The 19,654-nt window shown below is 56.4% G+C and overlaps 1 protein-coding gene across 1 annotated transcript in view; it reads left to right on the top strand.

The window, feature by feature from the left end:
• Nucleotides 1–19,374, top strand: part of LOC144487231 (IgGFc-binding protein-like) — a 38,539-nt gene extending 19,165 nt beyond the window's left edge. The window contains exons 7-12 of the mRNA XM_078205303.1: nt 6,542–7,137; nt 7,966–8,536; nt 8,985–9,184; nt 10,550–10,930; nt 17,071–17,366; nt 19,149–19,374. Coding sequence (XP_078061429.1) covers nt 6,542–7,137; nt 7,966–8,536; nt 8,985–9,184; nt 10,550–10,930; nt 17,071–17,366; nt 19,149–19,158 — 2,054 coding nt within the window. The 3' untranslated portion in view covers nt 19,159–19,374. The remainder of the gene's footprint in view (nt 1–6,541; nt 7,138–7,965; nt 8,537–8,984; nt 9,185–10,549; nt 10,931–17,070; nt 17,367–19,148) is intronic.
• Nucleotides 19,375–19,654: the final 280 nt, after the last annotated feature.

Genomic DNA, 19,654 nt, shown 5'->3' on the forward strand with positions numbered 1-19,654 from the left:
GGTTACAGAGATAGGGAGGGGTGTAGGAGCCAGAAGGGGATACAGAGATAGGGAGGGGTGTAGGGGCTGGAGGAGGTTTTTTACACAGAGAGTAGTGAGTGCCTGGAACTCGCTGCCGGGGGAGGTAGTGGAAGCAGATACGGCAGTGACTTTTAAGGGGGATCTTGGCAAGTACATGAATCGGATGGGAATGGAGGGATATGGTGCCGGAAGGGTAGGGGGTTTTAGTTCAATCGGGCAGCATGGTCGGTGCAGGCTTGGAGGGTCGAAGGGCCTGTTCCTGTGCTGGAATTTTCTTTGTTCTTTGTTGCAGAGAGAGGGAGGGGTGTAGGGGCTGGAGGAGGTTACAGAGATAGGGAGGGGTGTAGGGGCTGGAGGAGGTTACAGAGATAGGGAGGGGTGTAGGGGCTGGAGGAGGTTACAGAGATAGGGAGGGGTGTAGGGGCTGGAGGAGGTTACAGAGATAGGGAGGGGTGTAGGGGCTGGAGGAGGTTACAGAGATAGGGAGGGGTGTAGGGGCTGGAGGAGGTTACAGAGATAGGGAGGGGTGTAGGGGCTGGAGGAGGTTACAGAGATAGGGAGGGGTGTAGGGGCTGGAGGAGGTTACAGAGATAGGGAGGGGGTGTAGGGGCTGGAGGGGGTTACAGAGATAGGGAGGGGTGTAGGGGACTGGAGGAGGTTACAGAGATAGGGAGGGGTGTAGGGGACTGGAGGAGGTTACAGAGATAGGGAGGGGTGTAGGGGCTGGAGGAGGTTACAGAGATAGGGAGGGGGTGTAGGGGCCGGAGGAGGTTACAGAGATAGGGAGGGGGTGTAGGGGCTGGAGGAGGTTACAGAGATAGGGAGGGGGTGTAGGGGCTGGAGGAGGTTACAGAGATAGGGGGGGTGTAGGGACTGGAGGAGGTTACAGTGATTAGCACGGGGTGTTGGGGCTGGAGGAGGTTACAGAGATAGGGAGGGGTGTAGGGGCTGGAGGAGGTTACAGTGATTAGCACGGGGTGTTGGGGCTGGAGGAGGTTACAGAGATAGGGAGGGGTGTAGGGGCTGGAGGAGGTTACAGAGATAGGGAGGGGGTGTAGGGGCTGGAGGAGGTTACAGAGATAGGGAGGGGTGTAGGGGCTGGAGGAGGTTACAGAGATAGGGAGGGGTGTAGGGGCTGGAGGAGGTTACAGAGATAGAGAGGGGGTGTAGGGGCTGGAGGAGGTTACAGAGATAGGGAGGGGTGTAGGGGCTGGAGGAGGTTACAGTGATTAGCACGGGGTGTTGGGGCTGGAGGAGGTTACAGAGATAGGGAGGGGGTGTAGGGGCTGGAGGAGGTTACAGAGATAGGGAGGGGGTTTAGGGGCTGGAGGAGGTTACAGAGAGAGGGAGGGGTGTAGGGGCTGGAGGAGGTTACAGTGATTAGCACGGGGTGTTGGGGCTGGAGGAGGTTACACAGATAGGGAGGGCTGTAGGGGCTGGAGGAGGTTACAGAGATAGGGAGGGGGTGTAGGGGCTGGAGGAGGTTACAGAGATAGGGAGGGGTGTAGGGGCTGGAGGAGGTTACAGAGATAGGGAGGGGGTGTAGGGGCTGGAGGAGGTTACAGAGATAGGGAGGGGTGTAGGGGCTGGAGGAGGTTACAGTGATTAGCACGGGGTGTTGGGGCTGGAGGAGGTTACAGAGATAGGGAGGGGGTGTAGGGGCTGGAGGAGGTTACAGAGATAGGGATGGGTGTAGGGGCTGGAGGAGGTTACAGAGATAGGGAGGGGTGTAGGGGCTGGAGGAGGTTACAGAGATAGGGAGGGGGTGTAGGGGCTGGAGGAGGTTACAGAGATAGGGAGGGGTGTAGGGGCTGGAGGAGGTTACAGTGATTAGCACGGGGTGTTGGGGCTGGAGGAGGTTACAGAGATAGAGAGGGGGTGTAGGGGCTGGAGGAGGTTACAGAGATAGGGAGGGGTGTAGGGACTGGAGGAGGTTACAGTGATTAGCACGGGGTGTTGGGGCTGGAGGAGGTTACAGAAATAGAGAGGGGTGTAGGGACTGGAGGAGGTTACAGTGATTAGCACGGGGTGTTGGGGCTGGAGGAGGTTACAGAGATAGAGAGGGGTGTAGGGACTGGAGGAGGTTACAGAGATAGAGAGGGAGTGTTGGGGCTGGAGGAGGTTACAGAGATAGGGAGGGGTGTAGGGACTGGAGGAGGTTACAGAGATAGAGAGGGAGTGTTGGGGCTGGAGGAGGTTACAGAGATAGGGAGGGGTGTAGGGACTGGAAGAGGCTACAGAGATAGAGAGGGGGTGTAGGGGCTGGAGGAGGTTACAGAGATAGGGAGGGAGGTCGGGGCTGGAGGAGGTTACAGAGATAGGGAGGGGTGTAGGGACTGGAGGAGGTTACAGAGATGGAGAGGGGGCGTAGGGGCTGGAGGAGGTTACAGAGATAGGGAGGCTTGTAGGGGCTGGAGGAGGTTACAGAGATAGGGAGGAGTGTCGGGGCTGGAGCACGTTACAGAGTCGGGAAGGGGTGTAGGGGGCTGGAGGAGGTAACAGAGATGGGGAGCAGTGTAAGGTCTGGAGGAGGTTACAGAGATAGGGAGGCTTGTAGGGGCTGGAGGAGGTTACAGAGATAGGGGAGCGGTGCACGGAGTGGAGGAGGTTACAGAGATAGGGAGGGTGTGTAGGGGTTGGAGGAGGTTACAGAGATAGGGAGGGCTGCAGGGGCTAGAGGAGTTTACAGAGATAGGGAGGGGTGTAGGAGCTGGAGGCAGTTACAGAGATCGTGAGTGGTGTCGGGGCTGGAGGAGGTTGCAGAGATAGGGAAGGGGCGTCAAGGCTGGAGGAGGTTACAGAGATAGGGAGGGATGTTGGGGCTGGAGGAGGTTACAGAGATAGGGAAGGGTGTAGGGGCTGGAGGAGGTTACAGGGATAGGGAGGGTTGTAGGGGCTGGAGGGGGTTACAGAGATAGGGAGGGGTGTAGGGGCTGGAGGGGGTTACAGAGATAGGGAGGGGTGTAGGGGCTGGAGGAGGTTACAGAGATAGGGAGCGTTGTCGGGGCTGGAGGAGGTTACAGCGATATAGAGGAGCATCGGGGCTGAAGGAGGTTACAGAGATAGGGAGGGTTGTAGGGGCTGGAGGAGTTTAGAGATATAGGGAGGGGTGTAGGGGCTGGAGGAGGATACAGGGATAGGGCGGGTTATAGGGGTTAGAGGAGGTTACAGAGATAGGGAAGGTGTAGGGGCTGGAGGAGGTTGCTGAGATAGAGAGGGGTGTCGGGGCTGGAGGAGGTCACAGAGATAGGGAGGGGTGCAGAGGCTGGAGGAGGTTACAGAGATAGGGAGGGGTGTTGGGGCTGCAGGAGGTGACAGAGATCGGGAGGGGTGTATGGACTGGAGGAGGTTACAGAGGTAGGGAGGGGTGTCGGGGCTGGAGGAGTTTAGAGAGATAGGGAGGGGTGCAGGAGCTGGAGGAGGTGACAGATAGGGTGGGTGTAGGGGCTGGAGGAGGTTACAGGGATAGAGGGGGGTGTAGAGGCTGGAGGAGGTTACAGAGATAGGGAGGGGTGTAGGGTCTGGAGGAGATCACAGAGATAGGGTGGGATGTAGGGGCTGGAGGAGGTTACAGAGATAGGGAGGGGTGTAGAGGCTGGAGGAGGTTACAGAAGATAGGGAGGGGTGTCGGAGCTGGAGGATGTTCCAGAGATAGGGAGGGGTGTAGGGGCTGGAGGAGGTTCCAGAGATAGGGAGGGGTGTTGGGGCTGGAGGAGGTTACAGAGATAGGGAGCGGTGTAGGGGCTGGAGGAGGTTACAGAGCTAGGGAGGGGTGTAGGGCTGGAGGAGGTTACAGAGATAGGGAGGGTTGTGGGGGCTGGAGGAGGTTCCAGATATCGGGAGAGGTGTAGGGACTGGAGGAGGTTACAGAGATAGGGAGGGGTGTAGGGGCTGGAGGCGGATACAGAGATAGGGCGGGTTATAGTGGTTAGAGGAGGTTACAGAGATAGGGAAGGTGTAGGGGCTGGAGGAGATTGCTGAGATAGAGAGGGGTGTCGGGGCTGGAGGAGTTTACAGAGATAGGGAGGGGATGTATGGGCTGGAGGAGGTTACAGGGATAGAGGGGGGTGTAGAGGCTGGAGGAGGTTACAGAGATAGAGACGGGTGTAGGGGCTGGAGGAAGTTACAGAGAAAGGGAGGGGTGTAGGGTCTGGAGGAGGTTACAGAGGATAGGGAGGGGTGTCGGGACTGGAGGAGTTTACAGAGGTAGGGAGGGGTGCAGGGTCTGGAGGAGGTTACAGAGATAGGGGAGGGGTGTAGGGGCTGGAGGAGGTTATAGAGATATGGGAGGGGTGTAGGAGCCAGAAGGGGATACAGAGATAGGGAGGGGTGTAGGGGCTGGAGGAGGCTTTTTACACAGAGAGTAGTGAGTGCCTGGAACTCGCTGCCGGGGGAGGTAGTGGAAGCAGATACGATCGTGACTTTTAAGGGGGATCTTGGCAAGTACATGAATAGGATGGGAATGGAGGGATATGGTCCCGGAAGGGTAGGGGGTTTTAGTTCAATCGGGCAGCATGGTCGGTGCAGGCTTGGAGGGTCGAAGGGCCTGTTCCTGTGCTGGAATTTTCTTTGTTCTTTGTTGCAGAGAGAGGGAGGGGTGTAGGGGCTGGAGGAGGTTACAGAGATAGGGAGCGGTGTAGGGGCTGGAGGAGGTTACAGAGATAGGGAGGGCTGTAGGGGCTGGAGGAGGTTACAGAGATAGGGAGGGGTGTAGGGGCTGGAGGAGGTTACAGAGATAGGGAGCGGTGTAGGGGCTGGAGGAGGTTACAGAGATAGGGAGGGCTGTAGGGGCTGGAGGAGGTTACAGAGATAGGGAGGGGGTGTAGGGGCTGGAGGAGGTTACAGAGATAGGGAGGGGTGTAGGGGCTGGAGGAGGTTACAGAGATAGAGAGGGTGTCGGGGCTGGAGGAGGTTACAGAGATAGGGAGGGGTGTAGGGGCTGGAGGAGGTTACAGAGATAGGGAGGGGGTGTAGGGGGCTGGAGGAGGTTACAGAGATAGGGAGGGGGTGTAGGGGGCTGGAGGAGGTTACAGAGATAGGGAGGGGTGTAGGGACTGGAGGAGGTTACAGAGATAGGGAGGGGTGTAGGGGCTGGAGGAGGTTACAGAGATAGGGAGGGGTGTAGGGGCTGGAGGAGGTTACAGAGATAGGGAGGGGTGTAGGGGCTGGAGGAGGTTACAGAGATAGGGAGGGGTGTAGGGGCTGGAGGAGGTTACAGAGATAGGGAGGGGTATAGGGGCTGGAGGAGGTTACAGAGATAGAGAGGGTGTCGGGGCTGGAGGAGGTTACAGAGATAGGGAGGGGTGTAGGGACTGGAGGAGGTTACAGAGATAGGGAGGGGGGTGTAGGGGCTGGAGGAGGTTACAGAGATAGGGAGGGGTGTGGGGACTGGAGGAGGTTACAGAGATAGGGAGGGGTGTGGGGACTGGAGGAGGTTACAGAGATAGGGAGTGGGTGTAGGGGCTGGAGGAGGTTACAGAGATAGGGAGGGGTGTGGGGACTGGAGGAGGTTACAGAGAGAGGGAGGGGGTGTAGGGGCTGGAGGAGGTTACAGAGATAGGGAGGGGGTGTAGGGGCTGGAGGAGGTTACAGAGATAGGGAGGGGGTGTAGGGGCTGGAGGAGGTTACAGAGATAGGGAGGGGTGTAGGGGCTGGAGGAGGTTACAGAGATAGGGAGGGGTGTGGGGACTGGAGGAGGTTACAGAGATAGAGAGGGGTGTAGGGGCTGGAGGAGGTTACAGAGATAGGGAGCGGTGTAGGGGCTGGAGGAGGTTACAGAGATAGGGAGGGGTGTAGGGGCTGGAGGAGGTTACAGAGATAGGGAGGGGTGTAGGGGCTGGAGGAGGTTACAGAGATAGGGAGGGGTGTTGGGGGCTAGAGGAGGTTACCGAGATAGGGAGGGGTGTCGGGGCTGGAGGAGGTTACAGAGATAGGGAGGGGTGTTGGGGGCTAGAGGAGGTTACAGAGATAGGGAGGGGTGTTGGGGCTGGAGGAGCAGTACAGTGTTGAAGGTTCAGTAGTGAGGGAGTATCTGATTCTTGGAGATGCTGTCTCTCATGATGTGACATTAAACCAAGGTCCTGTCCGCCCTCTTGGGGTGGGAGTGAAAGGTTCCTGGTTCAGTATTTGGGAGAAGAGCAGGGGGGAAGGGTGGGAGGTTGGGGGCAGTTCACCCAGTGTCCTGGTGCCAATATTTATCCCTCAAGTCCCATCACGGATCTCGTTCATTCCCACAGTGCTGTGTGTGGGATCTTGCTGTGTGTGAATTGGCCGCTGAGTTCCTGCATTTTAACCATGATTCCAGTTGAAATACAGTCCCTGACTGGTGGTGAAAGGATTTGGGACATCCTGATTGGCGGAGAGGGGTGGGTCTTTCTCTCGTTACCAGTAGCTGGGGCATGGATGGTGAGCTGCGATGCGTGTTGGAGATTCCGGGAGGTTCTGTGTATTGTTTGAAGTTTATGGGTTGCTGCATTGTGTCTCTAACATCCCTCTCTTTCTCCCCCCTCCCCCCTCACAGCTGCTGAGTGTCCAAAGAATTCTCACTATGAACTGGCTGGTTCTGGCTGTCCAGCCACCTGCTACAGTCTGACTGCCCCCCAGGGCTGCCAGGCCCCGTCCCGGGAGGGCTGCCAGTGTGAAAACGGATTCATCCTGAGCGGTGACCAGTGCGTCCCGCTGTCCGAGTGTGGCTGCGCCCACCAGGGATGGTACCGCAAGAAGGGCGAGGTTTTCTACCCTGGCGCCCTCTGCAAGCAGCGGTGTGTCTGTCGGGGGGACGGCGAGGTTGAGTGCGTAGGCACCGTCTGCGGGCCAGGGGAGGTGTGCAAGACAGCCAACGGGGTGCAAGGCTGCCACCCGGCCGGACACGCCAAGTGCGTGGCCTCGGGCGACCCCCACTACGTGTCCTTTGACGGAGTGAGATTTGACTTCCAAGGAACCTGCACCTACATCCTGTCCAAGGCAGTGAAGCTGAGCAGTGGCCTGGAGGAGTTCAGTGTCTTGGTGGACAATGTCAAGTGGGGCAATGGCAGGGTGGCGGTCACTCGCATGGTCATGGTCAATGTCTACGGCCATCGCTTCACCATGGAGCAAGGGGTGAAGTGGAAGGTTCAGGTGAGCACGCTCGCGATTGTGAGGCTGCGGGGGTGGGGGGTTTGGTGGGAGGGGGGTTGGAGGTTGGCAGGGATTGGGGTTGGCAGGGGCAGGTGGGACTGGCAGGGGATTGGAGTTGGCAGGGGGGCGTTGGGGTTGGCGGGGGAGATGGGGCTGGAAGGGGGTTGGGGTTGGCGGGGAGGTGCGACTGGCAGGGGTTAGGATTGACGGGGAAGTGGGACTAGCAGGGGTTGGGGTTGACGGGGAGGTGGGGTTTGCAGGGGGTTTGGGTTTGGCATGGTTTGGAGGTTGGCAGGGGGTTGGGGTTGGCAGGGTTTGGAGGTTGGCAGAGGGGTTGGGGTTGCAGGGTTTGGAGGTTGGCAGGGGGGTTGGGGTTCGCAGGGGTTGGCAGGGTTTGGAGGTTGGGGTTGGCAGGGCAGTTGGAGTTGGCAGGGGAGTTGGGGTTGGCAGGGTTTGGAGGTTGGCAGGGGGGTTGGGGTTGCAGGGTTTGGAGGTTGGCAGGGGGGGTTGGGGTTGGCAGGGCGGTTGGGGTTGCAGGGTTTGGAGGTTGGCAGGGGGGTTGGGGTTGGCAGGGGGGTAGGGGTTGCAGGGTTTGGAGGTTGGCAGGGGGGTTGGGGTTGGCAGGGCGGTTGGGGTTGGCAGGGTTTGGAGGTTGGCAGGGGGGTTGGGGTTGGCAGGGTTTGGAGGTTGGCAGGGGGGTTGGGGTGGCAGGGCGGTTGGGGTTGGCAGGGGGGTTGGGGTTGGCAGGGGGGTTGGTGAGACTGGCAGCGCTTGGCCGCAGCATTGTTTTTTAGTGGTGACAGTTGACGTGCTCTCTGTGTCTCGCAGGTCGATGGGGAACTCTTTAATCTGCCCTTCCAGCTGCGCTGTAAGAGTGTAAAGGTGACCCAGGAAGGGAACAAGATCGTGCTGCAGACAAGGTTTGGTCTGCAGGTCACATACGATGCAGTGTATTATGTGGCTGTGGTGGTCCCCAGCACCTACCAGGGGAAACTGGGCGGTCTGTGCGGGAACTACGACATGGACGACAAGAACGAGTTCACCCTTCCTGACGGCAAGGTGACCCGAGACATGACGGTGTTTGGAGCGAGCTGGAAGGTGTCGGTCCGGGGGATGCAGTGTAGCGATGGCTGTGGGGACAAGTGTCCACGCTGCGATGCGGAAAAGACCAGCTTGTACGGCAGGAACGATGCTTGTGGCCTCTTGCAAGCTGGCAATGGGCCGTTTGCCGCTTGTATACGTGTGATTAAACCTGAAGCCTTCTTTAAGAACTGCCTGTATGATGTGTGTGAAGCCAATGGACAGCGGGAGGTGCTCTGTAACAGTCTCCAAGCATACGCCATTGCCTGTCAGTCCGCTGGTGTCCACATCAAATCCTGGAGGAACAAAGACTTCTGCCGTGAGTATTGGATTCCTTTGTGCAATGTATGAAAGGGGGTACTGAGGCCAACTGTGAAACCCATGCCCAATTCACCCCCACCCATAGGTGCTGGGATAGGCTGACCAGGGATGGGTGCTGAATGTTAATCAAAGGCTTAATGCTGAATTAATGCTAACCTTTCGCAATGGTGTCAATTGGACCCAACATATCAACACCATCTCCCCATATCCCTCAATCCCACCTTCTCCCCATATCCCTCAATCCCACCTACTCCTCATATCCCTCAATCCCACCTTCTCCTCATATCCCTCGAACCCCATCTCACTGACCCTCCCGCTTGCTTTAATCTTTCTGTAATTTTAACGGGTGGTAGTGTGGGAGATGATCGCTGCCCCAGACTGAGACACTGCCTTGTCGCTATTTCCCCTTGTTGAGGATTTTCTTCCTTCTCCTCCCCTCCCTGTAGCTCTCTCCTGTCCAGCGAACAGCCACTATGAACTCTGTGCCGGTACCTGTGAATCCAGCTGTTCTGAAATCCTTGCCCCTGGGGGCTGCGATGCCACGTGTTCAGAGGGTTGTCAGTGCGATGCTGGTTACGTCTCCAGTGGCATAGAATGTGTTCCTCTGGAAAACTGTGGCTGCGTCTATCAAGGAAGATATTTCCAGGTAATTCAGGAAAACTTCATTGCTGAGAATTCCAGTGTGTGTATGTATCCCAGTGCATTAGTGTAGAGGGAGCTTTACTCTGTATCTAACCCCATGCTGTACCTGTCCTGGGAGTGTTTGATGGGGACAGTGTAGAGGGAGCTTTACTCTGTATCTAACCCCGTGCTGTACCTGTCCTGGGAGTGTTTGATGGGGACAGTGTAGAGGGAGCTTTACTCTGTATCTAACCCCGTGCTGTACCTGTCCTGGGAGTGTTTGATGGGGACAGTGTAGAGGGAGCTTTACTCTGTATCGAACCCCGTGCTGTACCTGTCCTGGGAGTGTTTGATGGGGACAGTGTAGAGGGAGCTTTACTCTGTATCGAACCCCGTGCTGTACCTGTCCTGGGAGTGTTTGATGGGGACAGTGTAGAGGGAGCTTTACTCTGTATCTAACCCCATGCTGTACCTGTCCTGGGAGTGTTTGATGGGGACAGTGTAGAGGGAGCTTTACTCTGCATCTAACCCCGTGCTGTACCTGTCCTGGGAGTGTTTGATGGGGACAGTGTAGAGGGAGCTTTACTCTGTATCTAACCCCATGCTGTACCTGTCCTGGGAATGTTTGAGGGGGGACAGTGTCGAGGGAGCTTTACTCTGTATCTAACCCCATGCTGTACCTGTCCTGGGAATGTTTGATGGGGATAGTGTCGAGGGAGCTTATCCCTCGGTTAGGCCACACTTGAAGCACTGTGCTCAGTTCCAGTCTCCGTATCTGTTGGGAGTGGAGAGAATGTGGGACTCGCTCCCTCGGGGAGTGGGGAGAATGTGGGACTCGCTCCCATTGGGAGTGGGGGAGAATGTGGGACTCGCTCCCACAGGGAGTGGGGGAGAATGTGGGACTCGTTCCCATTGGGAGTGGGGAGAATGTGGGACTCGCTCCCTCGGGGAGTGGGGAGAATGTGGGACTCGCTCCCTCGGGGAGTGCGGGAGAATGTGGGACTCGGTCCCGTTGGGAGTGGGGGAGAATGTGGGACTCGCTCCCACGGGGAGTGGGGGAGAATGTGGGACTCGCTCCCACGGGGAGTGGGGAGAATGTGGGACTCGCTCCCACGGGGTTTGGGAGAATGTGGGACTCGCTCCCACGGGGAGTGGGGGGAGAATGTGGGACTCGCTCCCACAGAGAGTGGTTGAAGTGAATAGTATCGATGTATTTAAGGGGGAAAGCTGGATAAACACATGAGGGAGAAAGGAATAGATGGAGATGGAAGTGAGATGTGGAGGGGATTGGGAGGAGGCTGGTGTGGATGATGGGTTTGTTGGGCGGAATGGGCCGTTCTTCCACTCTGAATTGGTTGCGTGTCACGGATTTGTTTTCCGTGGCTTGCAGGCGGAGGAGGTTATCTTCACACGGAATTGTCTGGAGAAGTGCACTTGCTACCCCACAGGTGTGGTGGTGTGTGAGAAGGTGGGCTGCGCAGCCAATGAGGTGTGCCAGCTCCGGAATGGCGTGCGAGGCTGCTACACAAAGGAAGGTATCTGCTCAATCACAGAGGGCCGGAGGCTGGCCACATTCGATGGCAGAGCAGCAGAGGTGCGGGCACCGGGGATATACGAGGTGGCCTCCATCTGCGATCAGCGCTCAGCAGTGTGGTTCCGAGCACTGGTGGAGTTCAGGGCCTGCAGCAAACATGCTAAGCTGGGTGCAGCAGCCATCTACGTGTACTTTGAGGGTGCCTTCATCGCTGTGACCGAGGAGAAAACCATCTGGGTAAGTACCCCATCGCCGCGGTTCCTGGGACTCCAGCAGCCTCCGGCCCACCCTGTCCAATAAACATTGAACCTGACCTTTGCAAAGATGACACCAGTATAACCCCGGTGGCGAGGACTGTCTCCCCTCTGAGTGACGATCGCCCACCACTGTGCCACCCTGAAGTGACTATCCCCACTCCTGACCATTCCCTCATTCCCCGCACCACCCCCCCTCCCCGCCATGATAACCACCCCCTCCCCGCCATGGTAACCACCCCCTCCCCGCCATGGTAACCACCCCTCCATAAGCCCAGCATCCCCCATTCTCCTGCAGCCAATAATGGCCATTCCCCACCTCCGATCCAAGTGGCCATTCTCCCACCATGCTTACATCTGCTGTGTTGGCCTGCCCGAAGGGGCCTCTCTCCCACCCCAGGGTGCTCCCCTGCTCTGCGTGTGGGTGAAGGTGCCCAGCAACGTCTTCACTTCATACCAATCTCCAACGATGAAACCTGAAGGAATCCGAAGCTCAGGCTAATAACAGATGACCCACTGGACAGACTGGCTGTTTGGGGACCGTGTGTGAGTCAGACTGATTGATGGATGGACAGATTGGGTGATTCTATTTGTGTTTAATGGGTGGACGGAGGGAGGGAGGGACAGACTGATGGGTGGACGGAGGGAGGGACAGACTGATGGGTGGACGGAGGGAGGGAGGGACAGACTGATGGGTGGACGGAGGGAGGGACAGACTGATGGGTGGACGGAGGGAGGGACAGACTGATGGGTGGACGGAGGGAGGGAGGGACAGACTGATGGGTGGACGGAGGGAGGGACATTCTGATGGGTGGACGGACGGAGGGAGGGAGGGACAGACTGGTGGGTGGACGGAGGGAGGGACAGACTGATGGGTGGACGGAGGGAGGGAGGGACAGACTGGTGGGTGGACGGAGGGAGCGAGGGACAGACTGATGGGTGGACGGAGGGAGGGAGGGACAGACTGATGGGTGGACGGAGGGAGGGAGGGACAGACTGATGGGTGGACGGAGGGAGGGAGGGACAGACTGATGGGTGGACGGAGGGAGGGAGGGACAGACTGATGGGTGGACGGAGGGAGGGAGGGACAGACTGATGGGTGGACGGAGGGAGGGAGGGACAGACTGATGGGTGGACGGAGGGAGGGAGGGACAGACTGATGGGTGGACGGAGGGAGGGAGGGACAGACTGATGGGTGGACGGAGGGAGGGAGGGACTGATGGGTGGACGGAGGGAGGGAGGGACAGACCAATGGGTGGACGGAGGGAGGGAGGGACAGACAGATGGGTGGACGGAGGGAGGGAGGGACAGACTGATGGGTGGACGGAGGGAGGGAGGGACAGACTGATGGGTGGACGGAGGGAGGGAGGGACAGACTGATGGGTGGACGGAGGGAGGGAGGGACAGACTGGTGGGTGGACGGACGGAGGGAGGGAGGGACAGACTGGTGGTTGGACGGAGGGAGGGAGGGACAGACTGATGGGTGGACGGAGGGAGGGAGGGACAGACTGATGGGTGGACGGAGGGAGGGAGGGACAGACTGATGGGTGGACGGAGGGAGGGAGGGACAGACTGATGGGTGGACGGAGGGAGGGAGGGACAGACTGATGGGTGGACGGACGGAGGGAGGGACAGACTGATGGATGGACGGAGGGAGGGAGGCACAGACTGATGGGTGGACGGAGGGAGGGAGGGAGGGACAGACTGATGGGTGGACGGAGGGAGGGAGGGACAGACTGATGGGTGGACGGAGGGAGGGAGGGACAGACTGGTGGTTGGACGGAGGGAGGGAGGGACAGACTGATGGGTGGACGGAGGGAGGGAGGGACAGACTGATGGGTGGACGGAGGGAGGGAGGGACAGACTGATGGGTGGACGGAGGGAGGGAGGGACAGACTGATGGGTGGACGGACGGAGGGAGGGAGGGACAGACTGATGGGTGGACGGAGGGAGGGAGGGACAGACTGATGGGTGGACGGAGGGAGGGAGGGACAGACTGATGGGTGGACGGAGGGAGGGAGGGACAGACTGATGGGTGGACGGACGGAGGGAGGGAGGGACAGACTGGTGGTTGGACGGAGGGAGGGAGGGACAGACTGATGGGTGGACGGAGGGAGGGAGGGACAGACTGATGGGTGGACGGAGGGAGGGAGGGACAGACTGATGGGTGGACGGACGGAGGGAGGGACAGACTGATGGGTGGACGGAGGGAGGGAGGGACAGACTGATGGGTGGACGGACGGAGGGAGGGAGGGACAGACTGGTGGTTGGACGGAGGGAGGGAGGGACAGACTGATGGGTGGACGGAGGGAGGGAGGGACAGACTGATGGGTGGACGGAGGGAGGGAGGGACAGACTGATGGGTGGACGGAGGGAGGGAGGGACAGACTGATGGGTGGTCGGACGGAGGGAGGGAGGGACAGACTGGTGGTTGGACGGAGGGAGGGAGGAACAGACTGATGGGTGGACGGAGGGAGGGAGGGACAGACTGATGGGTGGACGGAGGGAGGGAGGGACAGACTGATGGGTGGACGGAGGGAGGGAGGGACAGACTGATGGGTGGAAGGAGGGAGGGACAGACTGATGGGTGGACGGAGGGAGGGACAGACTGATGGGTGGACGGAGGGAGGGAGGGACAGACTGATGGGTGGACGGAGGGAGGGAGGGACAGACTGGTGGGTGGACGGAGGGAGGGACAGACTGATGGGTGGACGGAGGGAGGGAGGGACAGACTGGTGGGTGGACGGACGGAGGGAGGGAGGGACAGACTGATGGGTGGACGGAAGGAGGGAGGGACAGACTGATGGGTGGACGGAGGGAGGGAGGGACAGACTGGTGGGTGGACGGACGGAGGGAGGGAGGGACAGACAGATGGGTGGACGGAGAGAGGGAGGGACAGACTGATGGGTGGACGGAGGGAGGGAGGGACAGACTGATGGGTGGACGGAAGGAGGGAGGGACAGACTGATGGGTGGACGGAGGGAGGGAGGGACAGACTGATGGGTGGACGGAGGGAGGGAGGGACAGACTGATGGGTGGACGGAGGGAGGGAGGGACAGACTGATGGGTGGACGGAGGGAGGGAGGGACAGACAGATGGGTGGACGGAGGGAGGGAGGGACAGACAGATGGGTGGACGGAGGGAGGGAGGGACAGACTGATGGGTGGACGGACGGAGGGAGGGAGGGACAGACAGATGGGTGGACGGAGGGAGGGAGGGACAGACTGATGGGTGGACGGACGGAGGGAGGGAGGGACTGATGGGTGGACGGAGGGAGGGAGGGACAGACTGATGGGTGGACGGAGGGAGGGAGGGACAGACTGGTGGGTGGACGGAGGGAGGGAGGGACAGACTGATGGGTGGACGGAGGGAGGGAGGGACAGACTGATGGGTGGACGGAGGGAGGGAGGGACAGACTGATGGGTGGACGGAGGGAGGGAGGGACAGACTGATGGGTGGACGGAGGGAGGGACAGACTGATAGAACATAGAACATTACAGCGCAGAACAGGCCCTTCGGCCCACGATGTTGCACCGACCAGTTAAAAAAAAACTGTGACCCTCCAACCTAAACCAATTTCTTTTCGTCCATGAACCTATCTACGGATCTCTTAAACGCCCCCAAACTAGGCGCATTTACTACTGATGCTGGCAGGGCATTCCAATCCCTCACCACCCTCTGGGTAAAGAACCTACCCCTGACATCGGTTCTATAACTACCCCCCCTCAATTTAAAGCCATGCCCCCTCGTGCTGGATTTCTCCATCAGAGGAAAAAGGCTATCACTATCCACCCTATCTCAACCTCTAATCATCTTATATGTTTCAATAAGATCCCCTCTTAGCCGCCGCCTTTCCAGCGAAAACAATCCCAAATCCCTCAGCCTCTCGTCATAGGATCTCCCCTCCATACCAGGCAACATCCTGGTAAACCTCCTCTGCACCCTCTCCAAAGCCTCCACATCCTTCCTGTAATGTGGGGACCAGAACTGCACACAGTACTCCAAGTGCGGCCGCACCAGAGTTGTGTACAGTTGCAACATAACGCTACGACTCCTAAATTCAATCCCCCTACCAATAAACGCCAAGACACCATATGCCTTCTTAACAACCTTATCTACTTGATTCCCAACTTTCAGGGATCTATGCACACATACACCTAGATCCCTCTGCTCCTCCACACTATTCAAAGTCCTCCCGTTAGCCCTATACTCAACACATCTGTTATTCCTACCAAAGTGAATTACCTCACACTTCTCCGCATTAAACTCCATCCGCCACCTCTCGGCCCAACTTTGCAACCTGTCTAAGTCTTCCTGCAAACTACGACACCCTTCCTCACTGTCTACCACACCACCGACTTTGGTGTCATCAGCAAATTTGCTAATCCACCCAACTATACCCTCATCCAGATCATTAATAAATATTACAAACAGCAGTGGCCCCAAAACAGATCCCTGAGGTACACCACTTGTAACCGCACTCCATGATGAATATTTACTATCAACCACCACCCTCTGTTTCCTATCCGCTAGCCAATTCCTGATCCAATTTCCTAGATCACCCCCAATCCCATACATCTGCATTTTCTGCAGAAGCCTACCATGGTGAACCTTATCAAACGCCTTACTAAAATCCATATATACCACGTCCACTGCCTTGCCCCCATCCACCTCCTTGGTCACTTTCTCAAAAAACTCAATAAGGTTAGTAAGGCACGACCTACCTGCCACAAAACCATGCTGACTATCACCTATCAATTCATTACTCTCCAAATAACTATAAATCCTATCCCTTATAATTTTTTCCAACATCTTGCCGACAACAGAAGTGAGACTCACCGGTCTATAATTCCCGGGGAAGTCTCTGTTCCCCTTCTTAAACAATGGGACAACATTCGCTAACCTCCAATCTTCTGGTACTATACCAGAGGCCAACGACGACCTGAAGATCAGAGCCAGAGGCTCTGCAATCACTTCTCTTGCCTCCCAGAGAATCCTTGGATAAATCCCATCCGGACCAGGGGATTTATCTATTTTCAGACCCTCCAGAATATCCTGCACATCCTCCTTATCAACTGTAATACTGTCTATTCTACTCCCTTGCAACCCAGTGTCCTCCTCAGCTATATTCATGTCCCCTTGCGTGAACACCGAAGAGAAATATTGGTTCAATGCTTCACCAATCTCCTCCGGTTCCACACATAACTTCCCTCTGCCATCTATAACTGGCCCTAAACTTGCCCTAACCAACCTTCTGTTCTTGACATACCTATAGAACGCCTTAGGATTCTCTTTAACCCTATCCGCCAAAGTCTTCTCATGTCCCCTTTTAGCCCTTCTAAGCTCGCTCTTCAACTCCCTCTTAGCCAATCTAAAGCTTTCTAGTGCACTACCCGAGTGCTCACGTCTCATCCGAACATAAGCCTCCTTTTTCTTTTTAACCAACAAAGAAACTTTTTTGGTGCACCACGGTTCCCTAGCCCTACCAATTCCTCCTTGCCTGACAGGGACATACCTATCACAGACTCGCAGTAGCTGCTCCTTGAAAAAACTCCACATGTCGGACGTTCCCAGTCCCTGTAATCTCCTAGTCCAACCTATGTTTCCTAATTCTCTCCTAATAGCCTCATAATTACCCTTCCCCCAGCTAAAACCACTGGCCCGAGGTTCATGCCTATCCCTTTCCATCACTAAGGTGAACGTAACCGAATTGTGGTCACTATCACCAAAATGCACACCAACTTCCAAGTCTAGCACCTGGTCTGGCTCATTTCCCAGCACCAGATCCAATATAGCCTCACCTCTAGTTGGCCTGGATGGGTGGACGGAGGGAGGGACAGACTGATGGGTGGACGGAGGGAGGGAGGGACAGACTGGTGGGTGGAAGGAGGGAGGGAGGGACAGACTGGTGGGTGGACGGAGGGAGGGAGGGACAGACTGATGGGTGGACGGAGGGAGGGACAGACTGATGGGTGGACGGAGGGAGGGAGGGACAGACTGATGGGTGGACGGAGGGAGGGAGGGACAGACTGATGGACTGAGTGAAGAATGGAGGGGTGATGGTTGTGAGCGGTTTTTGCGGTAGATTATCTCGGTGCTGACATGCCACTTTCCTTTGCCCAGGTGAATGGACAGCCAGTGAAACAAGACCAGCTGCCATTTAAAGCTACCTCCAAAGTGACCATTAAGGTTGAAGCGGGAGGGGTGATGGTGGAACATGATGGCAAGGTCCGCCTGTTGTTCCGGGGATTTGGCGATGTCACGGTGACTGTGGCGGACACATTGAGGAAGCAGTTGTGTGGGGCATGTGGAAACTTTGATGGCAGCAGCAAGGGCGAGCTGACGATGCCCAATGGAAAAGTGACGACTGACGTTGAGCAGTACTTCCGGGCATGGCTGGCAAAGGAGTTCTCCAGCTGGTGAGTATCCCTGTCCGGATGTGTGACTGCACCTTGCTGGAGTGGGTTACACTCCCTCGGAGAACCCCTCTCTGTCTCTCACTGTCTCCCACCCTCGCCTTCCCGAGATATTTCTCCCTCCTTTGTATCTCCCTCTCTATAGAATCATAGAAGATAGGAGCAGGAGGAGGCCATTCGGCCCTCCCAGCCTGCTCCGCCATTCATTACCATCATGGCTGATCATCCAATTCAATATCCTGATCCCGCTTTCCTCCCAGATCCTTTGATCCCGGATTCTTGAAATAACAAAATGTTTTGGCCTCAATTACTTTCTGCGGGAGTGAATTCCACAGATTCACCACCCTCTGGGTGAAGGAATGTCTCATCTTAAATGGTCTACCCTGTACCCTCAGACTGTGACCTCTGAGAGTGGATTCCCCCACCATCAGGAACATTCTTCCTGCATCTACCCTGTCTAACCCTGTTAGAATTCTACTGGTTTTTATGAGGTTTCCCCCTCATCCTTCTGAACTCCAGCAAATACAATCCACCTGAAGCGTTCATGTCTCTTGTTTCCTATTGTCCCTCTGACTTCCTCTCCCTTTATGGGTGTATCTCTCTCTTCCCTCTCTTGTCTTCCCTCCATCTCTCTCTCTGTCCCTCTCACTCACCCATCTTGCTCTCCCCTCCATCTCTGTCTCTCCCTCTGCCCCACTATCTCCCCTTCACGCCTCTCTCTAACCCCCTCCATCTCTCTCTCCATCTGTATCTCTCCCCCTCTCACCCTCCATTTCTCCCTCTCTCCATCCTTCTGTCTCTCTCGCTCTCCCCCCTTCTCCTCCATCTCTTCCCCTCCCAACTGCACTTTCCCCTCTCTCTCTCTAACCCCTCTCTCTCTGTCTCTCTCCCTCCCTCCATCTGTCTCTCTCCCCCTCTCCATCTGTCTCTCTCCCCCATCTCTATCTCTCCATCTGCACTCACCCTTCCTCCTCTCTTCCTTCCAACTCTGTCTCTCCCCCACCCCGTCACTCCCACTCTCTCTCTCACCCCTCCATTGCTGTCTCTCTCCCACCTCTATCTTGTTGCTCTATCACTCTTCTTTCCTCTGTGTGTGTCTCTCTCTCTCCACTCCCTTTGTCTGACATTTGAATGGGTGGTTCAAGCTGTCCGGGGAGTGTCTGAGGTTCAGACTAAAGATGATGAAGTTTCTCGAAACAGAATTCTTGCCATCAGTTGAGATTGGAGATGAATGATTGTCCTGGTTCAGGGATTGGCTGAACCGCAGGATATGGAGTCGGGATGAAGCGTAGAGTCACTAACCGGCCGGATTGTGAGTTGTGGCTCCCAACAAGATTTCGGTTGACAGAATTTCACCCTACTCATGAACAGCTTGGATGCTGAGATAGAAAGCCCCACAGCCAAATGATACATTATTAGCTGATATTGTAAACAGCGGAGAGAGATACTGACAGACCAGCTTAATAAGTAAGTGTTAACAAATGGACCTTATCCACCTTGGAGGCAAAATGGATCGGGATTGGTGCGACGCGAGATCCAGTGGGGTCCAGATAGACTTATGTGTCGGGGAGTTCAAGTACCAAAGGTCATTAAGAAGTCACAAAGGGTGACAGAATAATCCAATTAGCACCGTTAGTAATGATCTGGCTCCCATCCCTGGACTTGCCCTGACCTATTCTTCATGTTAACCATCTTGAACCCGATATTAATTTGACAGGGTCGCCCACCAATCATCTCAATTTTACAATTCCAAGGTAATAATTCATACCTTTTTTCAATTTTCAGTTTAATTTAAGGAACATCATCAAGCTTCAGGCGAGGGAAATTCTCAGGATTCAGCATAACGTCTGCTTCTCAGCAAGATCTTCTGATTCTCGACTGGCAAACAACTTACTCTAACTTTACCCGTCAATCACATTGAAGGAATTCTATAAATTGAAGGAGGTGTGGGTTAATCGGATTGCACAATGCACATTCCATAAAATAAAATCACATTCTTGCAATATTTCACAACTGAGTTTCTGAGTTTATTTTTATTCACTGGGAGATTCACAAAGCATTGGGATTTACATACAGAACAAATTAGACTGGGTGGGATATTAAAGGGTGCGGGGAGTGAGGGGGGAGAGTGGGATTAGACTGGGTGGGATATTAAAGGGTGCGGGGAGTGAGGGGAGAGTGGGATTAGACTGGGTGGGATATTAAAGGGTGCGGGGAGTGAGGGGGAGAGTGGGATTAGACTGGGTGGGATATTAAAGGGTGTGGGGAGCGAGGGGGAGAGTGGGATTAGA

Source organism: Mustelus asterias, unplaced genomic scaffold (assembly GCF_964213995.1).
Source record: "Mustelus asterias unplaced genomic scaffold, sMusAst1.hap1.1 HAP1_SCAFFOLD_656, whole genome shotgun sequence".
Classification (NCBI taxonomy): Eukaryota; Metazoa; Chordata; class Chondrichthyes; order Carcharhiniformes; family Triakidae; genus Mustelus; species Mustelus asterias.